At 50.5% G+C, this 15079-nt stretch overlaps 5 protein-coding genes and 1 pseudogene across 6 annotated transcripts, besides 1 other annotated feature; 5 read left to right on the top strand and 1 right to left on the bottom strand.

Moving 5' to 3' along the window:
* Positions 1-114: 114 nt before the first annotated feature.
* Positions 115-1520, top strand: NCS57_00958900 (annotated as a pseudogene). The gene is made up of 2 exons: positions 115-322; positions 382-1520.
* Positions 115-1520: a sequence feature.
* A 1730-nt stretch (positions 1521-3250) lies between these two features.
* NCS57_00959000 (uncharacterized protein) lies at positions 3251-4443 on the bottom strand (the record flags this gene model as incomplete). Its single annotated transcript, XM_053059359.1, has 5 exons — positions 3251-3373; positions 3419-3552; positions 3608-3711; positions 3760-4003; positions 4056-4443. 5 exons carry the CDS (start codon positions 4441-4443, stop codon positions 3251-3253), a joined length of 993 nt encoding a protein of 330 aa, XP_052911430.1.
* A 2303-nt stretch (positions 4444-6746) lies between these two features.
* NCS57_00959100 (uncharacterized protein) lies at positions 6747-8996 on the top strand (the record flags this gene model as incomplete). The annotated part of the gene is made up of 1 exon (XM_053059360.1): positions 6747-8996. The coding sequence occupies one exon, from the start codon at positions 6747-6749 to the stop codon at positions 8994-8996; it is 2250 nt and encodes a 749-aa protein (XP_052911431.1).
* A 1013-nt stretch (positions 8997-10009) lies between these two features.
* On the top strand, positions 10010-10982 carry NCS57_00959200 (uncharacterized protein; the record flags this gene model as incomplete). The annotated part of the gene is made up of 5 exons (XM_053059361.1): positions 10010-10051; positions 10106-10264; positions 10312-10418; positions 10474-10790; positions 10843-10982. The coding sequence occupies 5 exons, from the start codon at positions 10010-10012 to the stop codon at positions 10980-10982; spliced, it is 765 nt and encodes a 254-aa protein (XP_052911432.1).
* Positions 10983-11605: 623 nt separating this feature from the next.
* NCS57_00959300 (Sacchrp-dh-NADP domain-containing protein) lies at positions 11606-12007 on the top strand (the record flags this gene model as incomplete). The annotated part of the gene is made up of 1 exon (XM_053059362.1): positions 11606-12007. One exon carries the CDS (start codon positions 11606-11608, stop codon positions 12005-12007), a length of 402 nt encoding a protein of 133 aa, XP_052911433.1.
* Positions 12008-14197: 2190 nt separating this feature from the next.
* NCS57_00959400 (uncharacterized protein) lies at positions 14198-14926 on the top strand (the record flags this gene model as incomplete). Its single annotated transcript, XM_053059363.1, has 3 exons — positions 14198-14426; positions 14479-14659; positions 14878-14926. The coding sequence occupies 3 exons, from the start codon at positions 14198-14200 to the stop codon at positions 14924-14926; spliced, it is 459 nt and encodes a 152-aa protein (XP_052911434.1).
* Between the last annotated feature and the right edge of the window lie 153 nt (positions 14927-15079).

The following is a 15079-nucleotide window of genomic DNA, read 5'->3' on the forward strand; positions in this document are numbered from 1 at the left end:
TAGTCAATCAACATATTCATTCTCACATTTAGCCATGTTTGCTTCCCATAGTCGTTCGTGAACTGTTTTCTAAGTGAGAAGCAAAGCAACGCTGTCGTCCCTGACAGCCCCAGTATCATGAGTCCCCCCCATCACAAGCGCCATGGGGGTTTCTGGGGACGCAGCATCAGCACGAATACCTTTGACTTCACTACAGCGCCCCAATCCAAACTGGAAAGCGGGCAGAGGGGTCCCGATGGTTTCTCGCGACCGCCAACTGACAAGAGAACTCATCTCGTCCCTCCACAGATCGACAACCATGTAACCCCTCAACCCCTGATGGGTAAATGCACTGCTTTCTTCTTGTGGGAGCAGACACTTTACTAATACCATGCTCATCAGCTCGTTGGAGTACGCAGGAGCAACCTACACAATTCTTCCACAGTCCCGAGGTACCATTTGAGATTGGTGTTGTGCCGCCCCTTGATCAAGATCCCGAGTGGCCTCTCTTGAACAGCCCCGTCAGCGTGCTTCCTGATTCTTCAAAACCGAGCCGCCCTCTCCCAAGATCTGACGGATTCGCTTCTCTTTCAGAGCTCTCCCGCATCCATGACAAGGAGAACATTGACACCCCCGAACCCGAAGAGATCGACCTTGATCTGGAACTCGACAAGCTGCAAATCTCCCTGCCCCGTCGTGGCAAGATCATTACGCCGGCACAGTTTGAGAACTATCTTGAAATTAGAGTGCAAGAATCTCATGTTCGAGAAGCCTGGAACGAGGCCGAGCAGCAAATTCATGAGGATGACGATCAGGAGGAGATCGATTACGATACCGCCGACGATGAGGATATATCCAAGCAGCTTGCAGACCAGAGAAGACACCAGGCAGAGCACATTGCCAACTATCGACAGCGAATGATCAAGACTACAGGCGACACCAGCCTATCCCCCGTTGACCCATGCAAACCTCCCACCCCCAAAACGCCTTCACCAGGCCCGTCGACGTATTCACGTGGTACTCCGCCTACTCCACTCCACGACGACAAAGCTTCCGTCAAGAGCGGCCAGTCTGCAAGGTCAAACAGACTGAGATCCAACTCGAGCCCACGACCAGCTACTCGACAGAGCTCCAGGGGGCGAGCCGGTTCTACCCCCAGCCAAGCATCCAGACAAGGCTCTCACTCTCCATTGCCGGAATTCGCCCGTGGCCTTCCCCAAGACCCATTCCCCAACAGGGCTGACAGCGCCTCCCGAGCCAACAAGTCTGGATATCCTCGCAGTGTGGTCCCCATCTCAAAGCGCACCAGGCTCATGCGCCCACGGCCACTTCGTCGTGCGAACCCCAATGCGGGAAATCAAGAAAGCTACATTCCTCACATGAAAGGACAGCAAAGCTCTCTCAACTGGGCTGGTGGAGCCCTAGCATACCGGTTGGGTCAGATGTCTTCCCCCTGTCGCATGCCTGGCACGCAGCATACGCCACTTCGGCCGCCTCCGTCTCAGTCGACCTCGGGTGCAGGATCAGAGGCGCAGTATTAAATTACTCGGGTGTTACAGAGTTTGTACTTTGGAGCTTGAACGGTATCACGATTTAATGCAATCACATTGCTAGTTGTGTTGGCTTTGAAAGCTTTGGGTGTGTTGGAAAAACAAGTAGCGAAGTGTCAACATGAGAAAGCAGGGTCAATACTTTGTTCAGCGTTATTTATGACGGATTGTTTTCTTCTTATCTAGTTACAATGTAGTATGTTCACTCCCATTCCTTGAGCAAGCCATTGATCACCAAGCCCAAAGGCAAGCGATTGATCATAGGAGCGATCAATCCTTCGTTGATACTTATTCATATCTTATCTTTAGCAAATCTTCGCTGAATTTTGCAAGGATTTTGCTTAGTAACACTCTGATGATATTTTGAACGAGATCTAAGGCAAGCCGCAATTCCTCTGGAATCTCTTGCATGGTTTTAGCAAACCGACCCCGTGAATTATATCAGGTTTAAAAGGGAGCATCAATCCAAAGAGCACAATTCTCAACACACCAGCATTCGTCATAGTGCCTTAATACACCGGGAAAGTGTCATACGTAGGCTTTGAGTCATTCCTCTCTGTTGAGAGTGGCATATGGTTGATGGCAGAGCCCGGGTGACATTGGCGATAGTGGCCAGGACAGACGACGCATTGTCCGGCCATTTAAGAATGTTCAGTTAATTAACGATGAGCACAATGTTTTTAATGTGTGACCTAATGTACATTAGTCCTTCTCGAGTCCGTTTATCCATCGTGTGAAGCATAGTAAACAGAGGAAGTCTACGGCTAAGCATGGGAGCATATCTTCCGAAGGAACGTGGTAAATCGGATGCCAGCAAGGAAACTTGATGGTTGTTTTCGTCAAACTTGATTCGTGTCTTCCTGGATTTTCCTTTTCTTACCCCAGTGACTTGAAAGTTCTCGCAAGATAGAAAGGTTTTGCTTTACACTCTCACTCAAAAAGAATGAGGTTTGGCTAATATGAGACTAGGTCTCCAGTGGCACTTGATGCCCAACCTCCCTGCTGGTGTTCAGAGCTTCTCACTGATGTAGATGGGAAGCTTTGCCAGCAATCACTATCAGCCAACTCATGACACTCTCGGGCCACTATCACAGTTGATGGCGACATCATGTCATCGTTTCGCCAATTTCTGCCCTCACCGCTGCTGGTAGGGCAGCCAGTAAACTTCCTCGCCGGTTCATCATCGAGCTGTGGAACTCTGACGAGGGGTATGGATATTTGTTCCGCTACGCACAGGAGGACTGTCGAGCTACGATAACCTGGCGGAGCGCTGGACAGGAATTTGACTTGGTATCCCAGGTTATCCAAGTGTGGTCAAAATTGGCTAGGGCCCGTACGCTCATCGTGGAGAGAAGTCCGTTCACGGAGGATGAGGTCGGATCAGGGGGGTTCAAGCACAAGACTATTCTTAGTCACTTGACTCTTCGGAGGTGAGTGATCTGCATCTCAACATCGTCCGTATTTAAAGGAGTGTGCCTGATTGTCTCTCCTAAAAATATCAGTAATATCTTTTTAACAAAACAAATCCGAACTAGCAGTCAAACGCCCGAGAGTTCGCCCTCTGGTTAAGGTATCACGACTCAACCCACTTCCTTCAACTCCAAGCATGTCCGTCCACCGTCATAAAGATAATAGTTCCCGTAGCGACAAAAGTCGTTGTCTATTGTTTAGAATACGAGCCATGACCTTCTAGCTCATTGAATTCACAAGAAACTACCCAACTAATCGTCTGTCAGGTCGATCGCTTCTCTCCCGTTGGAGAGCTTCACCATCTTCAGCGGTATCTTGGGTACTGGCTCGTTCTCACGCTCGCGTTTGACTCGAGCTGGAGCATCCGGCTTGATCTAATCAGCAGTCAGCAATAGTAATACCAAGCGTTACATACATGCCAAGATGGCAAGCTTAGTAGGGCCGATGCCTGCCTTGACACCCTCTTCGTCGGAATTAGTGAGGTCTTGGATCATCTTGACAGGTGCAGCCATTGGTGGTGATCGCGGTACTACCATTTCGTGATCAAGAGCATCTAAAGCAGAGTTAGTGAACTTGAGACACTTCCAGGGCGGGATGTGTCAACGCACCGCGAGACCGGTAATGGAAATAGAAGACGGCAATATCCGAACGGTTCTTGATGATGGCCCTCCTGGGTTTGGGCTCCCAGGCACGTCCAGGCACAGTAACAAAGCTATATTGTATTAGAATCTAAATGTCAGAGCAGATATGAAGCTCTTACCTCGCACCATGACTCAACTCTTTGCCCTTCATAGCCTTCTCTGCAACTTCAAGTGAGTGAGTGTGATCGACGGCCTGCCGGGAGCTCGATCCCGGATTCCGAAAGTCACCAGATGCTCGCCGAGAGCTTGGTTTCGACTCCCGATGACCCTCAAATCTGGCAGCTGTGACGACGACCTTGATGGTGCCCAGTTCTTGCACGCGTTTGGCATCTCTCGCAACCTTGTCGCTATCCATGTCCTCGGCTGAGAATCGTGTTAGTCAAGCGCTCACCATGGTGCGGTAAAGGTAACGGACTTGTCGTGACTGGAGCAAAGATGAACTTTTTGTAGACTTCTTGGTTGAGTGCCGCGTCGAACCTGGTCGTTTGCGAGACATGGCATGTTGTAGGCACATTGTCTTTGCGGACTCTCACGCCAGCTTCCTTAGATCCGTCAATGAAGACACGATTGACCAGGATGTCGCTGCTTCTGGGGAAGGCAAAGGCAGAGGTGACGTCGACCCTGATCTTGAAAGTTGCGCGCGTCTTGGATTCGATGTAGCGATGACATGTCGGGAGTCGGGCGAGGCTTTGGTCTGGGTCGGTGGGTATTTCGCCGTCGTCGGGTGGCTCATATTCGGTCGCCGGCTGCCCCGCCACTATCACGGAGGCGATGAGGCCAGGGATATCGGGGAGTATCGCCATTCTGAGGGATATGCTAGCGATGCGGCTGGGTAACGATGAAGGGGAACCAGGTTGAAAGCTGTATCACAATTCACAATGAATCTGTTGAACGATAGCGCGCTCTGATTGGTCAGAGCACCCCCACTAAAGGGGCTATGCGCCGTTATATTACCACTTTAGGCGATGCCTCTATTTTCAGAAGAATAAGGCTCTTTCAACTACTGTTTTTCATGCTTCAAGGTGACCGCAGGCGCTCTGTACGACAGAATCAATGATTGGCGGTTTGGCCAGCCTGATGTTTGCTGTCACGTGCCTTTAGCCTGGCCAGTCATTTCACCAGCCACAAGCCACCTACATGCACCGTAGCCTCGACACTCATGCTTCCGTTCAAGCTTCACCTCTCCTGCAGAAGGCTACGGAAATGCACCGGAAGATAGGACGTGCAATTTTAAATGCTCTATTAGGCTTCATGGCATTCTCTAATTTCCCTGCATTAAGGAAGCAACATGGGGGAAACCTCTATGCAACAGTCCCCCAGATGGGGGATGAAACTATTCACAACCTCTACGATGGGGCGAAACAGTTAGTTCGGTCGCCCACAAGATATCGATCGCGAAAAAGACACATTAAGGAACAAAAAAAGATACCATTCAAAATATCCTTCATGAAATTCTTCTAAATATATATCTCGTAGTCTACTCTTTGATGAGGTACTGAGGCTGTCGCCTACCTACATACCTAGGTAACCTAACCTAGAGAGCTCTACATGGATGTGTGCTGTTCTGTGCCATAAACCTCGGCCCCGGGAAATGAGCCCCGCCGTGGCTGACCTCCATCGCACCCATCGATCTGAACTCTCCCCATTCAATCTAGCAAAAACGTCACCTCAAACGGGACAATCAACACAAAAACGCGTCTATTCACGCGACCTCATGCATTGTCTAACATGTCTTCGCCTCCCTGTCAGCGCAATCTCGAAACCAATGGCGCTCCGACGAGCTCTCACTGCAAGACGATCCCCAGACGAACGATCCGAGCCGATAACACGTCGATGACCACATGCTGAGGAGCGAATATTGTCCTTGATGGAAACCCTTCCCGCCGCTGTGGGACATATTACCTACAATTCCTCTTCTTGCCCCAGATCTTGTGCCCGCGACGCCTCGAGAGTCTGCTCTCGTAAGACAACGTAGTCCAGGCCCGTATGGTCTTGGAGGACACTCTCCCGGGACAAGGAATGCCCAACCCATCAACGCCATGGGCACCTCAAGAAACAGCGACCAATTCAATCATTGACGAACTATGATGCCCGCCCAACCGAACGACCACGGAAGCAAGCTCGGAAGGAATCACAACCCGCGTGGCAGTTTCGAACTGACCACTCTCATCCAGGCTCTGGTCATGCATTCGAGGCCTACCCCGACCGAAAGATACGCGACAAGCTCGCTGGCTACACCATGCCGTCAACTCCGTGGTAGCATGGCAGACTCTTTGCTACCTCTTGTGCAAATGGATCTCGCGTCTGTGAAGATACCGGTAGCGAGGAGCCTGACAATGCGTTTATAGGAGAGTGTCCCGCCTACCACAGCAGCACCTTCAAGGTCCTCGCCCCAGAAGGCCTGATTCAGGACTCTCGCCATGACCCATCGTCACATGAACAGATGCATGGATCTCCTGACACGTTGGCTCGGTGACTTGGCACACGAGAGTAACAACGCCGACATAGGCAACTACTTGACTAACAGCAGTTCAACAATCCCCCCTCGCTCTGTATTACTGCATGGATTTGTACCAGCCCTGAACCAGGCTGTGGCCTAACTTCAACAGCGCACAAGGCAAGGGCGTAGAAACTGAGGCCAAAGAGCGGACGGCACCAATACATAGTGTTTGGTGCTCTCTTGGCAAAACCCCAAGGTAGAAGAGGCGCATTGAGTGACGAGCTGCCCAAAAGGGCAATGTAGACCTATCAAAGGTGAGCCGGTTTTGCAGCAAGTCATGGCGGTCTTTCTCGTCGATTGGGATCTGCTGCCTGGTGAGGTCCTGCTTAGGGGACTGTTGATAAGCGAGCCAAAGTTGGCGAATCATGCTTGATTCTTCTCTAACACGGCCCCACACTGTGTTGCCTCAGCCCCGTTATGGTGCAAACATGTGCTGATGATCCTGGTTTGAGATCAACCGTGCCTCTGAGTGGCAGATTTGCGGATGGATAAGGCTGACTGACTGGTCAAGCTGCATGCCAAGGGCGCACATGCGAGGGCCTGCTTGTCTCTTAAAAAGAGATCTCTCCATACTGGCTGGAGTCGTGAAATTAGCGTCCATCCACCATGGCTGAGTCAAATGAGTCTTCTCAGTTTCTCCTCCAGCCTCTCACCTCGACGACAGCGACAAGACGATCTCATAATGGTAACCACGATAGCGACGACAATGCTCGTAATCGCGCCTACGACACAGACGAGACACATGGAGATGTTTCTTTCGTGACAACTGGAATTGGCGGAAACGACAACCATAGTGCACCATCCCCTAAAGCTACTGGCCTGCTCATCCGAGACACGACCACCAAGGACATCAACAAGTCACCTTCACAGCGCCGTCAACAGAAAGGCAACATCTTTTTAATATGGAGCCTAGAGTTGATTCTCCTACTACTGGCTGTTGGGCTATTGGCCTCCATCTACGGCATCTTGAGCGCGTACAGCGACGATGAAGTGCCCAACTGGGATGGCAACAACAACGGTACTGGTGGCGCAGGCATCACGCTCAACGCCCTCGTCGCCATCATTGCCACCATCTTCCGTGCTATTCTGGCATTTGTTGCGCTGCAAGTACTGGCCCAGTTGAAATGGGACTGGGTATCTGGACGCTTCAGGCCGATGGGCGACGTGCAGCGCTTCGACGATGCTTCACGCGGCGCGTGGGGGTCACTGCAACTGCTACCGCTCGTGGCTTTACATCAACCGCTGGCCGTGGTCGCCGTCATTGTAGTTGTCGTGTCTCTAGCTGTCGGACCCATGACGCAGCAGACAATGCAGACCTACTATTGCGCCCGCGTCGTCGAGGGACGTCCTGCTGCTATTTCTGTGGCTAACCGCATCGACGAGTCTCTCTATTTTCAGGAGCGCCCATCCGCATTCTCCCTCCACGTTGGCTTACAGTCGGCTATGCAAGACTCCATCGTGAACCCATCCAACGACTCCAACATTGCTGCGCTCTTCACCTGCCCCTCCGGCAATTGCACCTTTACTTCCTACGCCGACCATCCAGGGCAGCCTGAAAATGACAAGGTCTCTCACGCCAGTCTAGGCATGTGCAGCCGCTGTGAAGATGTCTCGGAGCTGGTCGAGAGAGTTGTCTACGTGCCTCGTCCGAAAACTGAGCAGATCACTGTCAGCCTGCTTGTATCAAGCGCTGCCAACTCAGGCAACTACACAGAACGGCTCGAAATTAAGACAGGGAACCCTGCCACCTCAGGCACTCAATACCTCAGTGCTGGCCTCACAGGCAATCTCACCTGGGCGCGCAAGGTGGTGCCGCGCGAGTTTGTCAATACTGCTCGCTGGTCGGCTGCTAACTTCACCATACTCGCCTTTTCACAAGAGCACTGCAAAACCTTGGACAATGGCACTGTCTCATGTCCTCTGAGCTCAAGCAACAGCTCAGATGCCACAGCCTGGGACCAGCCCACAGATTACATTGCGGCCACTTGTATCATGTACCCCTGTGTCAAGCACTACGCGGGACAAGTCAAAAATGGTGCCCTTGAAGAGAGAGTAGTCAAGAACACACCGCTTCGTCTGCAGAAGTCTGAGCCGCTCTGGGATGGCGGCGAGACGCTCCCCCAGACGTTTATGCGAGGCGTCCAAACACCGTGCCTGGTCAACGGAACACTCTACACCTCGTCGAATATGACATCTGCTTCTGAGAAACTGCCATCATCTGCCAGACAAACCGTGTCGGTACTTTCAAAAGACTGGGCTACCGAGGATCTTGACGCTCCATCTGAGTACGCAAATGTCACGGCGCCTCAGGAGTGCGTGGCATCGCTTTGGCCGGCCTTTATCCTGGCCTTTCAGCGAGAGCTGGCGGGAACCTTTGATGCTTACTGCAGACCACAAGGGTTCCAGACAGCATACGTCGCTTGCTTCGGTAGATATGGCGGAAACTCGTTGGCCATGGCCGCTATTCTACGCTCTCGCACTACCAATCTCGATTCGATTAGAGAGAACATCGACTCTATGGCCATGAGAATCACCACTGAAATGCGCCGCGCTGGCTGGGGCCCATATGCAATGGCCAGCACAGCCTCCAAAGGTGATGCTTGGGAGAATCGGACGTGTCTCCACGTGGCATGGGCCTGGTTTGCCCTGCCTTTGGCTCTCTTGGTGCTGTGCATCGTAATGATATCTTGGATCATTGTGAAAGAGTTGCTGAACAGGAATACCGGGGTGATGTGGAAGAGCTCAGTGCTGCCGTTCTTGCTCAAGGACCAAGTTCCGGCGATAGAGACGATGAGCATGAGGGAGGTGGATGCAGCGGCCAAGGACCTAGAGGTGAAGCTACAAAAGCAAGAGTAGTGAGTCCATCTTGTTAGCAGAGTAATAAATAGAGGTGCCCGTACAACACCATTCGAGATTTGCAACCAAGAGACCTTGCTGATATGAGCTGACATGGATGTGACGGTCATACCCTAAGCCTTATCGCGTGTTTCTTTAATATTTAATCAGCCAAGTCTGGTATTCATACAGGCTCTACTACAAAAACAGCGCTTTCTGGGGTAGGGTTAAGAAGCTGGGAGGAAGATCTGCACGCGGTCGAATTCGGCCGAATCCATCACGAGTGCTTGGTAATGAGACTCCCCTTGCCACTCAAAACTCATTGTGTCTACCTAGGTATTCCTCCTACGTTTCCAGTTCAAGTTAGCTTTGCGCAAAGCATCCATAACTGCGTGAATGACTGCATGAGTTTATGAAGCTTCGATTATCACGTCACGAGGTAGTCGCGTATTGGAGAATCTGTGCACCACCGGAGGACTGCTGCCTTGAGTTTATGCTTAGAATTGCATGAGATTGTACGGAGTATCACATGCGTACTTACTTAAAGCTCATCATACAGCATGCTTTCAACAAGTACGGAACCGAGTGAAGGGATACAGATATCGAGATGGCGCGGCAGGGACTATAACCCATCGCTAAACTTGGAAGACCAGAGATCCATGCTGTTACACGTTATCAAAACTGCTTTGACACTGAGATCCACACTATACGTTGGAGGAGGGCAGCTGACAGGGATATGTTGAGATCCATTAGGAAATCATTGCGCAGCCCCATTCCCAACCGTGTCGCACCGGCCATCTTTGCGCTCCACGGAGGCACCGGGGCTTCACGGATGTCTATTAATGACAAATGTACGGCAAATAAAAGAATTTGGAAGCTTTGAAGTCAAGATAGCGAAAAGGTCAACCTGTGTGGAGGGACGCGAGGTGTGTGCGAGTATATGAGTCTTGCCATGTCACGACCATTAGCAGCATTAGCAGCCGATACACATCACGTCTGTTCTTAGCTCCACCAATTCTCATTTTCTTTTCAAAATGACTACCTTCTTGGTGACCGGAGCGTCGCGTGGTCTTGGGGTAAGGTTACAAAAAGTGCTGTCAAATCTGCCTCTGACATGTGCCCAATTGCAGTTCGCCTTTCTCAAGGAGCTCTCGGCAGATCGTGAGAATCTTGTTGTAGGACTTGTGTGCAACAAGTTATCTACTGAAAGAAAGATTGCGGAAGAGCTCGGCTCTCCGGACAATATTCGCATTGTCGAAGCTGACATCACCAACTACGAAGCCCTCAAGGCAAGACATTTGCTGTGTATATAGTCTGCAGCTAACAGTCACCTCAGGAGTCTGTCCAAGAGGTCTCCAAACCCACTTCTGGCGTGCTTGATTATATCATCGCAAATGCAGCCCTGATCCCATCCTGGTCGGCGTGGGACGCTGTCGATGTCTTGTGAGTAGCGTGGCTCGTTGTCAAGTAAAAGACAAGACTAACACACACAATAAAGAGCCCAGGATTCAGAGTTACTCGAAAAGAATATTCTTGACTCAATCAAGGTCAATGTGGTTGGAAACTTTCATCCTTTCAACCTTTACATGCCTCTCGTTCTCAATGGTCGGGCCAAGAAGGTGATCGCCATCTCCTCGGGCATGTCAGACATCGAATTCATCCGTCAATTCGAGATTGAACCAGCTGCTCCTTATGCTGTGAGCAAAGCGGGAGTCAATGTCGTAATAGCAAAATTCGCGGCTCGCTATGCAAAGGATGGCGTGCTGTTCATGAGCATCTGTCCTGGCAGCGTCAACACTGGCTTCGAAGGGGGGAGTACGTATGATCCAACCAAACGACTACCTTTATCAATGCTAATACTGCTTAGTGACTGAAGAGAAGACGCAGAAGGCGCTTCGACTGGCAAGCAAGTTTGTGGACTATGCCCCCAACTTCCGAGGCCCAAGCTCGCCGGAGGGTTCTGCCAAAGCGGTTCTGGGGGTCATGTTCGAGGCTTCGCTGGAGTAGGGGGACAGTGGATCATTTGTTTCTCGTTATGGAAATAAGCAGTGGATGTAAACTTGCTGATTGGGCCTTTGGAATCGAATCTGTCTTTGTGTAGGCCGACTATGCTATATATCGTAACAGCCTAGACTAAGATGGAGAAGCAAAGAGAGCTTTGATCCGTAAACCATCAACGTTAGTGAGGAAGTACCTTGCTCGAGAATCCGTAAGATTTCGCCCCAATACCAATGACAAAATGAATGTACGTGAGTTGGAGCATAAAGAAGAGCCACTCGTTCTTGAGCGAGCTACTCCATAGACCCAAAATTGATCCTGCACCCTTGTCATCTTGAGCGCGCAAAAATTCCCTGTTACGAACTAGCCCCCTGGTATCCCAATCGGCCGAGACTGGATTGCCAACATCCTAATCAGGGTAGCGTTGCGCAGTTGATGTGGCTATCGTGGAAATCGTCGTGGACCTGGAAATAGAATTACGATAATTAGTCATACGGGAAAGCTCGAGATTATTAATTGTGCGAATATTCGACCGTCGTGTTCGGACGAAAGGTCGCAGCTGATATAAAGCTTCAAGGGCTGACAACTGTGCAACTTGGTTACTCACTCATACTGCGCCCTGACGTGGTATCATGGCCTCTGCTGAACCTTACGAAATCACCGTACTCGGTGCTACTGGGTGGACAGCTACTATTTGCGCCGAGCATGTCGCCAAGACCTTTCCAACAACCACGAGATGGTGCATTGCTGCTCGGTCAGCCGACAAGCTTGAACGTCTCAGGCAGAGTTTAAGAGCTACCAACCCAGACCGACTTGAACCGGCAATCCATACTATTGCCCGACTTGATGCCAAGAGTCTTGACCCGCTCACTGTCAACACCAAGGTTCTCATCAACGGCATTGGACCCTATCACCGATATGGAACCCCTGTGGTTGAGTCCTGCGCTCGAAATGGCACCCATTATGTCGAATTCAGCACCGAGACAGCTTGGATTGCCGACATGATTCGTGACTACCACAGTCTGGCGGAATAGTCAGGAGCCATCATTATTCCAGCCATCTCAGGCTCGAGCTCTCCATCCGACCTGGTGGCATGGCTCCTCGTGACCCATCTTGATGACCATGGGTTTCCAGCACCATCCGAAGTTGTGTGCTCAGGAAAACTCAACTTGTTAGGAATGCAAGGCGGCTCACTTCACACTGTTCTTGACGTGGCCGAGCACTGCGGTATTGGCGGATGGCTGAATGGAGACTCGTGGATTTTGTCCCAGGCATCGAAGCCCCTCAAAACACCTCCAGCTGGTCTCCTTGGTTATCGTTATGACCTTGTCTTGGGCCACCTTGGGACGTCATTTGTTGCATGGGGGAACCAATCAGTTGTCCAACGCTCTGCCAGCTTCGACGCCCAAACCTACGGCCGAGATTTCATTTTTCGCGAGTATATTCCAACTTCCAGTTTCTTCTCTGCGGCCATCGTCCACGTTATCACCAAGCTCGGTATTGTCCTCCTCTGTATTTCTTGGTTCAGATCATTTGTTCGTGGAAAGGCGCTTGATCCTGGATCTGGCCCAGACAGAGAAGAAAGCAGAAGAGTCGAGAGTGCTGAGTGGAAAGCTACAGCGTATATGAAAGGGGGAAAAGAGCCTGTGGCCGTGGCGGAATTTGGGTACCAAGGTGCACTAGTTGACATGGCTGCCATCCCAGCCGTTGAAGCTGCAGCCACGATTATAGAGATGGCCAAGGTCAAGGCTAATGAATCACCTATAGCTGGTTTTCTAACACCCTCCACATTGGGTTTATAGTTCGTTGATCGGCTGAAGAAAGCAAGATTCACTTTGGGTGTGTATGGAGTATGAGAGGCCTGTGTAAAGAGAACAGAGTGACATGTACATTAATCTCCACTTCAACTGTATAAAAGACTCACTTTGGGCGGTTCAGTTTACCACAGACCGGCAGGACCCTCCGTGCTGTACTCGACTCATTGTAGAACTGACTTTCGTATGAGATGGACAAGATAAGATAAAGGATATTGGAAACTTATGCCTACCCTAGAGACAATATGATCTGTCACGCCGCTAAAATAGTAAGCACGTGCTTACTGGTTGAACGATTCACGCTCACGGTGCTCATCAATCTCTTGGCTTCATTTGGACACCAAGGAATGGCCAGGAAAGCCAGTATTCTATTTTCCCAAGACTAAATACGCGGGAAAAACCATATACTTGTATATATAATATGGTCAACTACGGCGTTTCCCGGGACTGCGAGACATGCAAGAAACGACGCAAAAAGGTTCGTTCATTTGGCGTGAATTTGAGCAACGCATGATACACTGACAAGATATACGTCTAGTGTGACGAGGCCCGCCCTGTAAGTCATTTTTTGGGAGCTAGGAGAGTATCAGTCGCTTATCGTTCCAATGCCAGTCTTGGCAACGCTGCCTTAAATCTCGTCGAGTATGCCCCGGCTACAAGGACGATGGGATGCTGATGTTCCGACATTATCAACCTGTTGATAACCCGAGCGCATTGCAATTTGACAGATGGTCTCCTAGAACAGACGTACTACTCGAAGAAGTTGCACTCGACATCTTTCTAGACAGCTTTGTTGTCCAATCTCACGATAGACGACAATCACGGGGGTTTCTGGACGGGATGCACTCCCTACTCGCCAATGCCGATTCCGCTTGCACCCTTATCTCTGCAGCTAGAGTTATTACCCTTGCGTCAATAGCCAACCGCACTAGACGGCACAGTCTATTAGAGGCTGCACAAAAACGGTACGGCCAGCTTCTGATGAACTTTACCACCCATTTGTCACGAGAAAAGACAGGCATCTCATTCAAGTATTTCCTCACCGCCGTATTGCTGGGGCTATATGAGGTGGGTTTTGGACAGGTAGTTCAAAATTGCTACGAATTTTAACCTCTTGATAGATTATCATGAGTAGCCATGCTTCGCCTGCCAAGTACCTGGTCCATATACAAGGCATCCACTCGATTCTTCGACAAGGAGTCCATATTCTACACCAAAACTCCACCGCCCAACTTTACCTTCCCGGGGCAGGCTTGATATTGAAGCAAGCGGGGGTGAGTACTATAATGACTCTATAGCAAGGGTAACTTTCCTAATCCTTACAAGGCCTCTGATGAGACTGGGCGTGGTGTCTTTTCCCCGCCACTCAATGACAAGCCGCGCCGTTCCCTGGATCAGATTATTATCAAGATGTCACCGCTTACGGCTCGTGCGGAACAGCTCCTCGCGAACCCGTACTCATCAACAGAAGACCTTGTTCAGTTACAACAAGATTTGCTGGCACTGGAAGGCGACATCATGCACTGGGATACTGATCGCCCATCTTCATGGGCTCCCGAACTTGTCGGCCACGTTCCAGGGGAGACTATAGATGATTCTTCATATCGCTGCTCAGGGCCTGTGTATAAGTATTTGGACCGTATGGCTCACAACGACAAGTCCTTTGAGTTTCTAGCTAACGCTGTGAGTAGAATACGTCGCTGCTGCTTGGACATCTTGGAGGTCGATATGCATTCTCTATCTCGATCATCTTAGTTGTCTTGCTCAGGCTCTTGGCCAGGAGATTGTGGATGATCACCATGCCAGGATACATCATTTAACCGCCGAACTAAAAGCGTCCATTCCGTACCATCTCTCAAGAGACCTTAGGATGTACGTTCAACGCCCTGATGCCGAGACTACATCAAGCACCCCGCAACGGATAGTTGGTGGGCTTTTATTATTGCATCCACTATACGTCATCGCAAGGTGTACAACGGTTGCAGGGTCCGATAGAGAGTACTTTGGCAGGACTCTCAGATGGATTGGTTCAGAGATGGGGATAAGTCAGGCCACTGTCCCAGCTGATTACCTGCAGCCTAACATGCAAGGGCCTTCAGTGATGCAGACTTCTGCAGTATCTTTTATGGACGTGCTTGAAGGACATTTCCTAATTTCAGCAAGTATGATGCTGGAACCAAGTTAGGCACCGATAGTAGTCTTGACGTTGCGAATCAGACTTTGGAACCTAGTGCCAAACTCTTGTTACTCGTTGTTGGCTCATGTGGGGGGATTTATCAGGAGTCTGCTTGT

Source organism: Fusarium keratoplasticum, chromosome 7, assembly GCF_025433545.1.
Source record: "Fusarium keratoplasticum isolate Fu6.1 chromosome 7, whole genome shotgun sequence".
Lineage (NCBI taxonomy): Eukaryota > Fungi > Ascomycota > Sordariomycetes > Hypocreales > Nectriaceae > Fusarium > Fusarium keratoplasticum.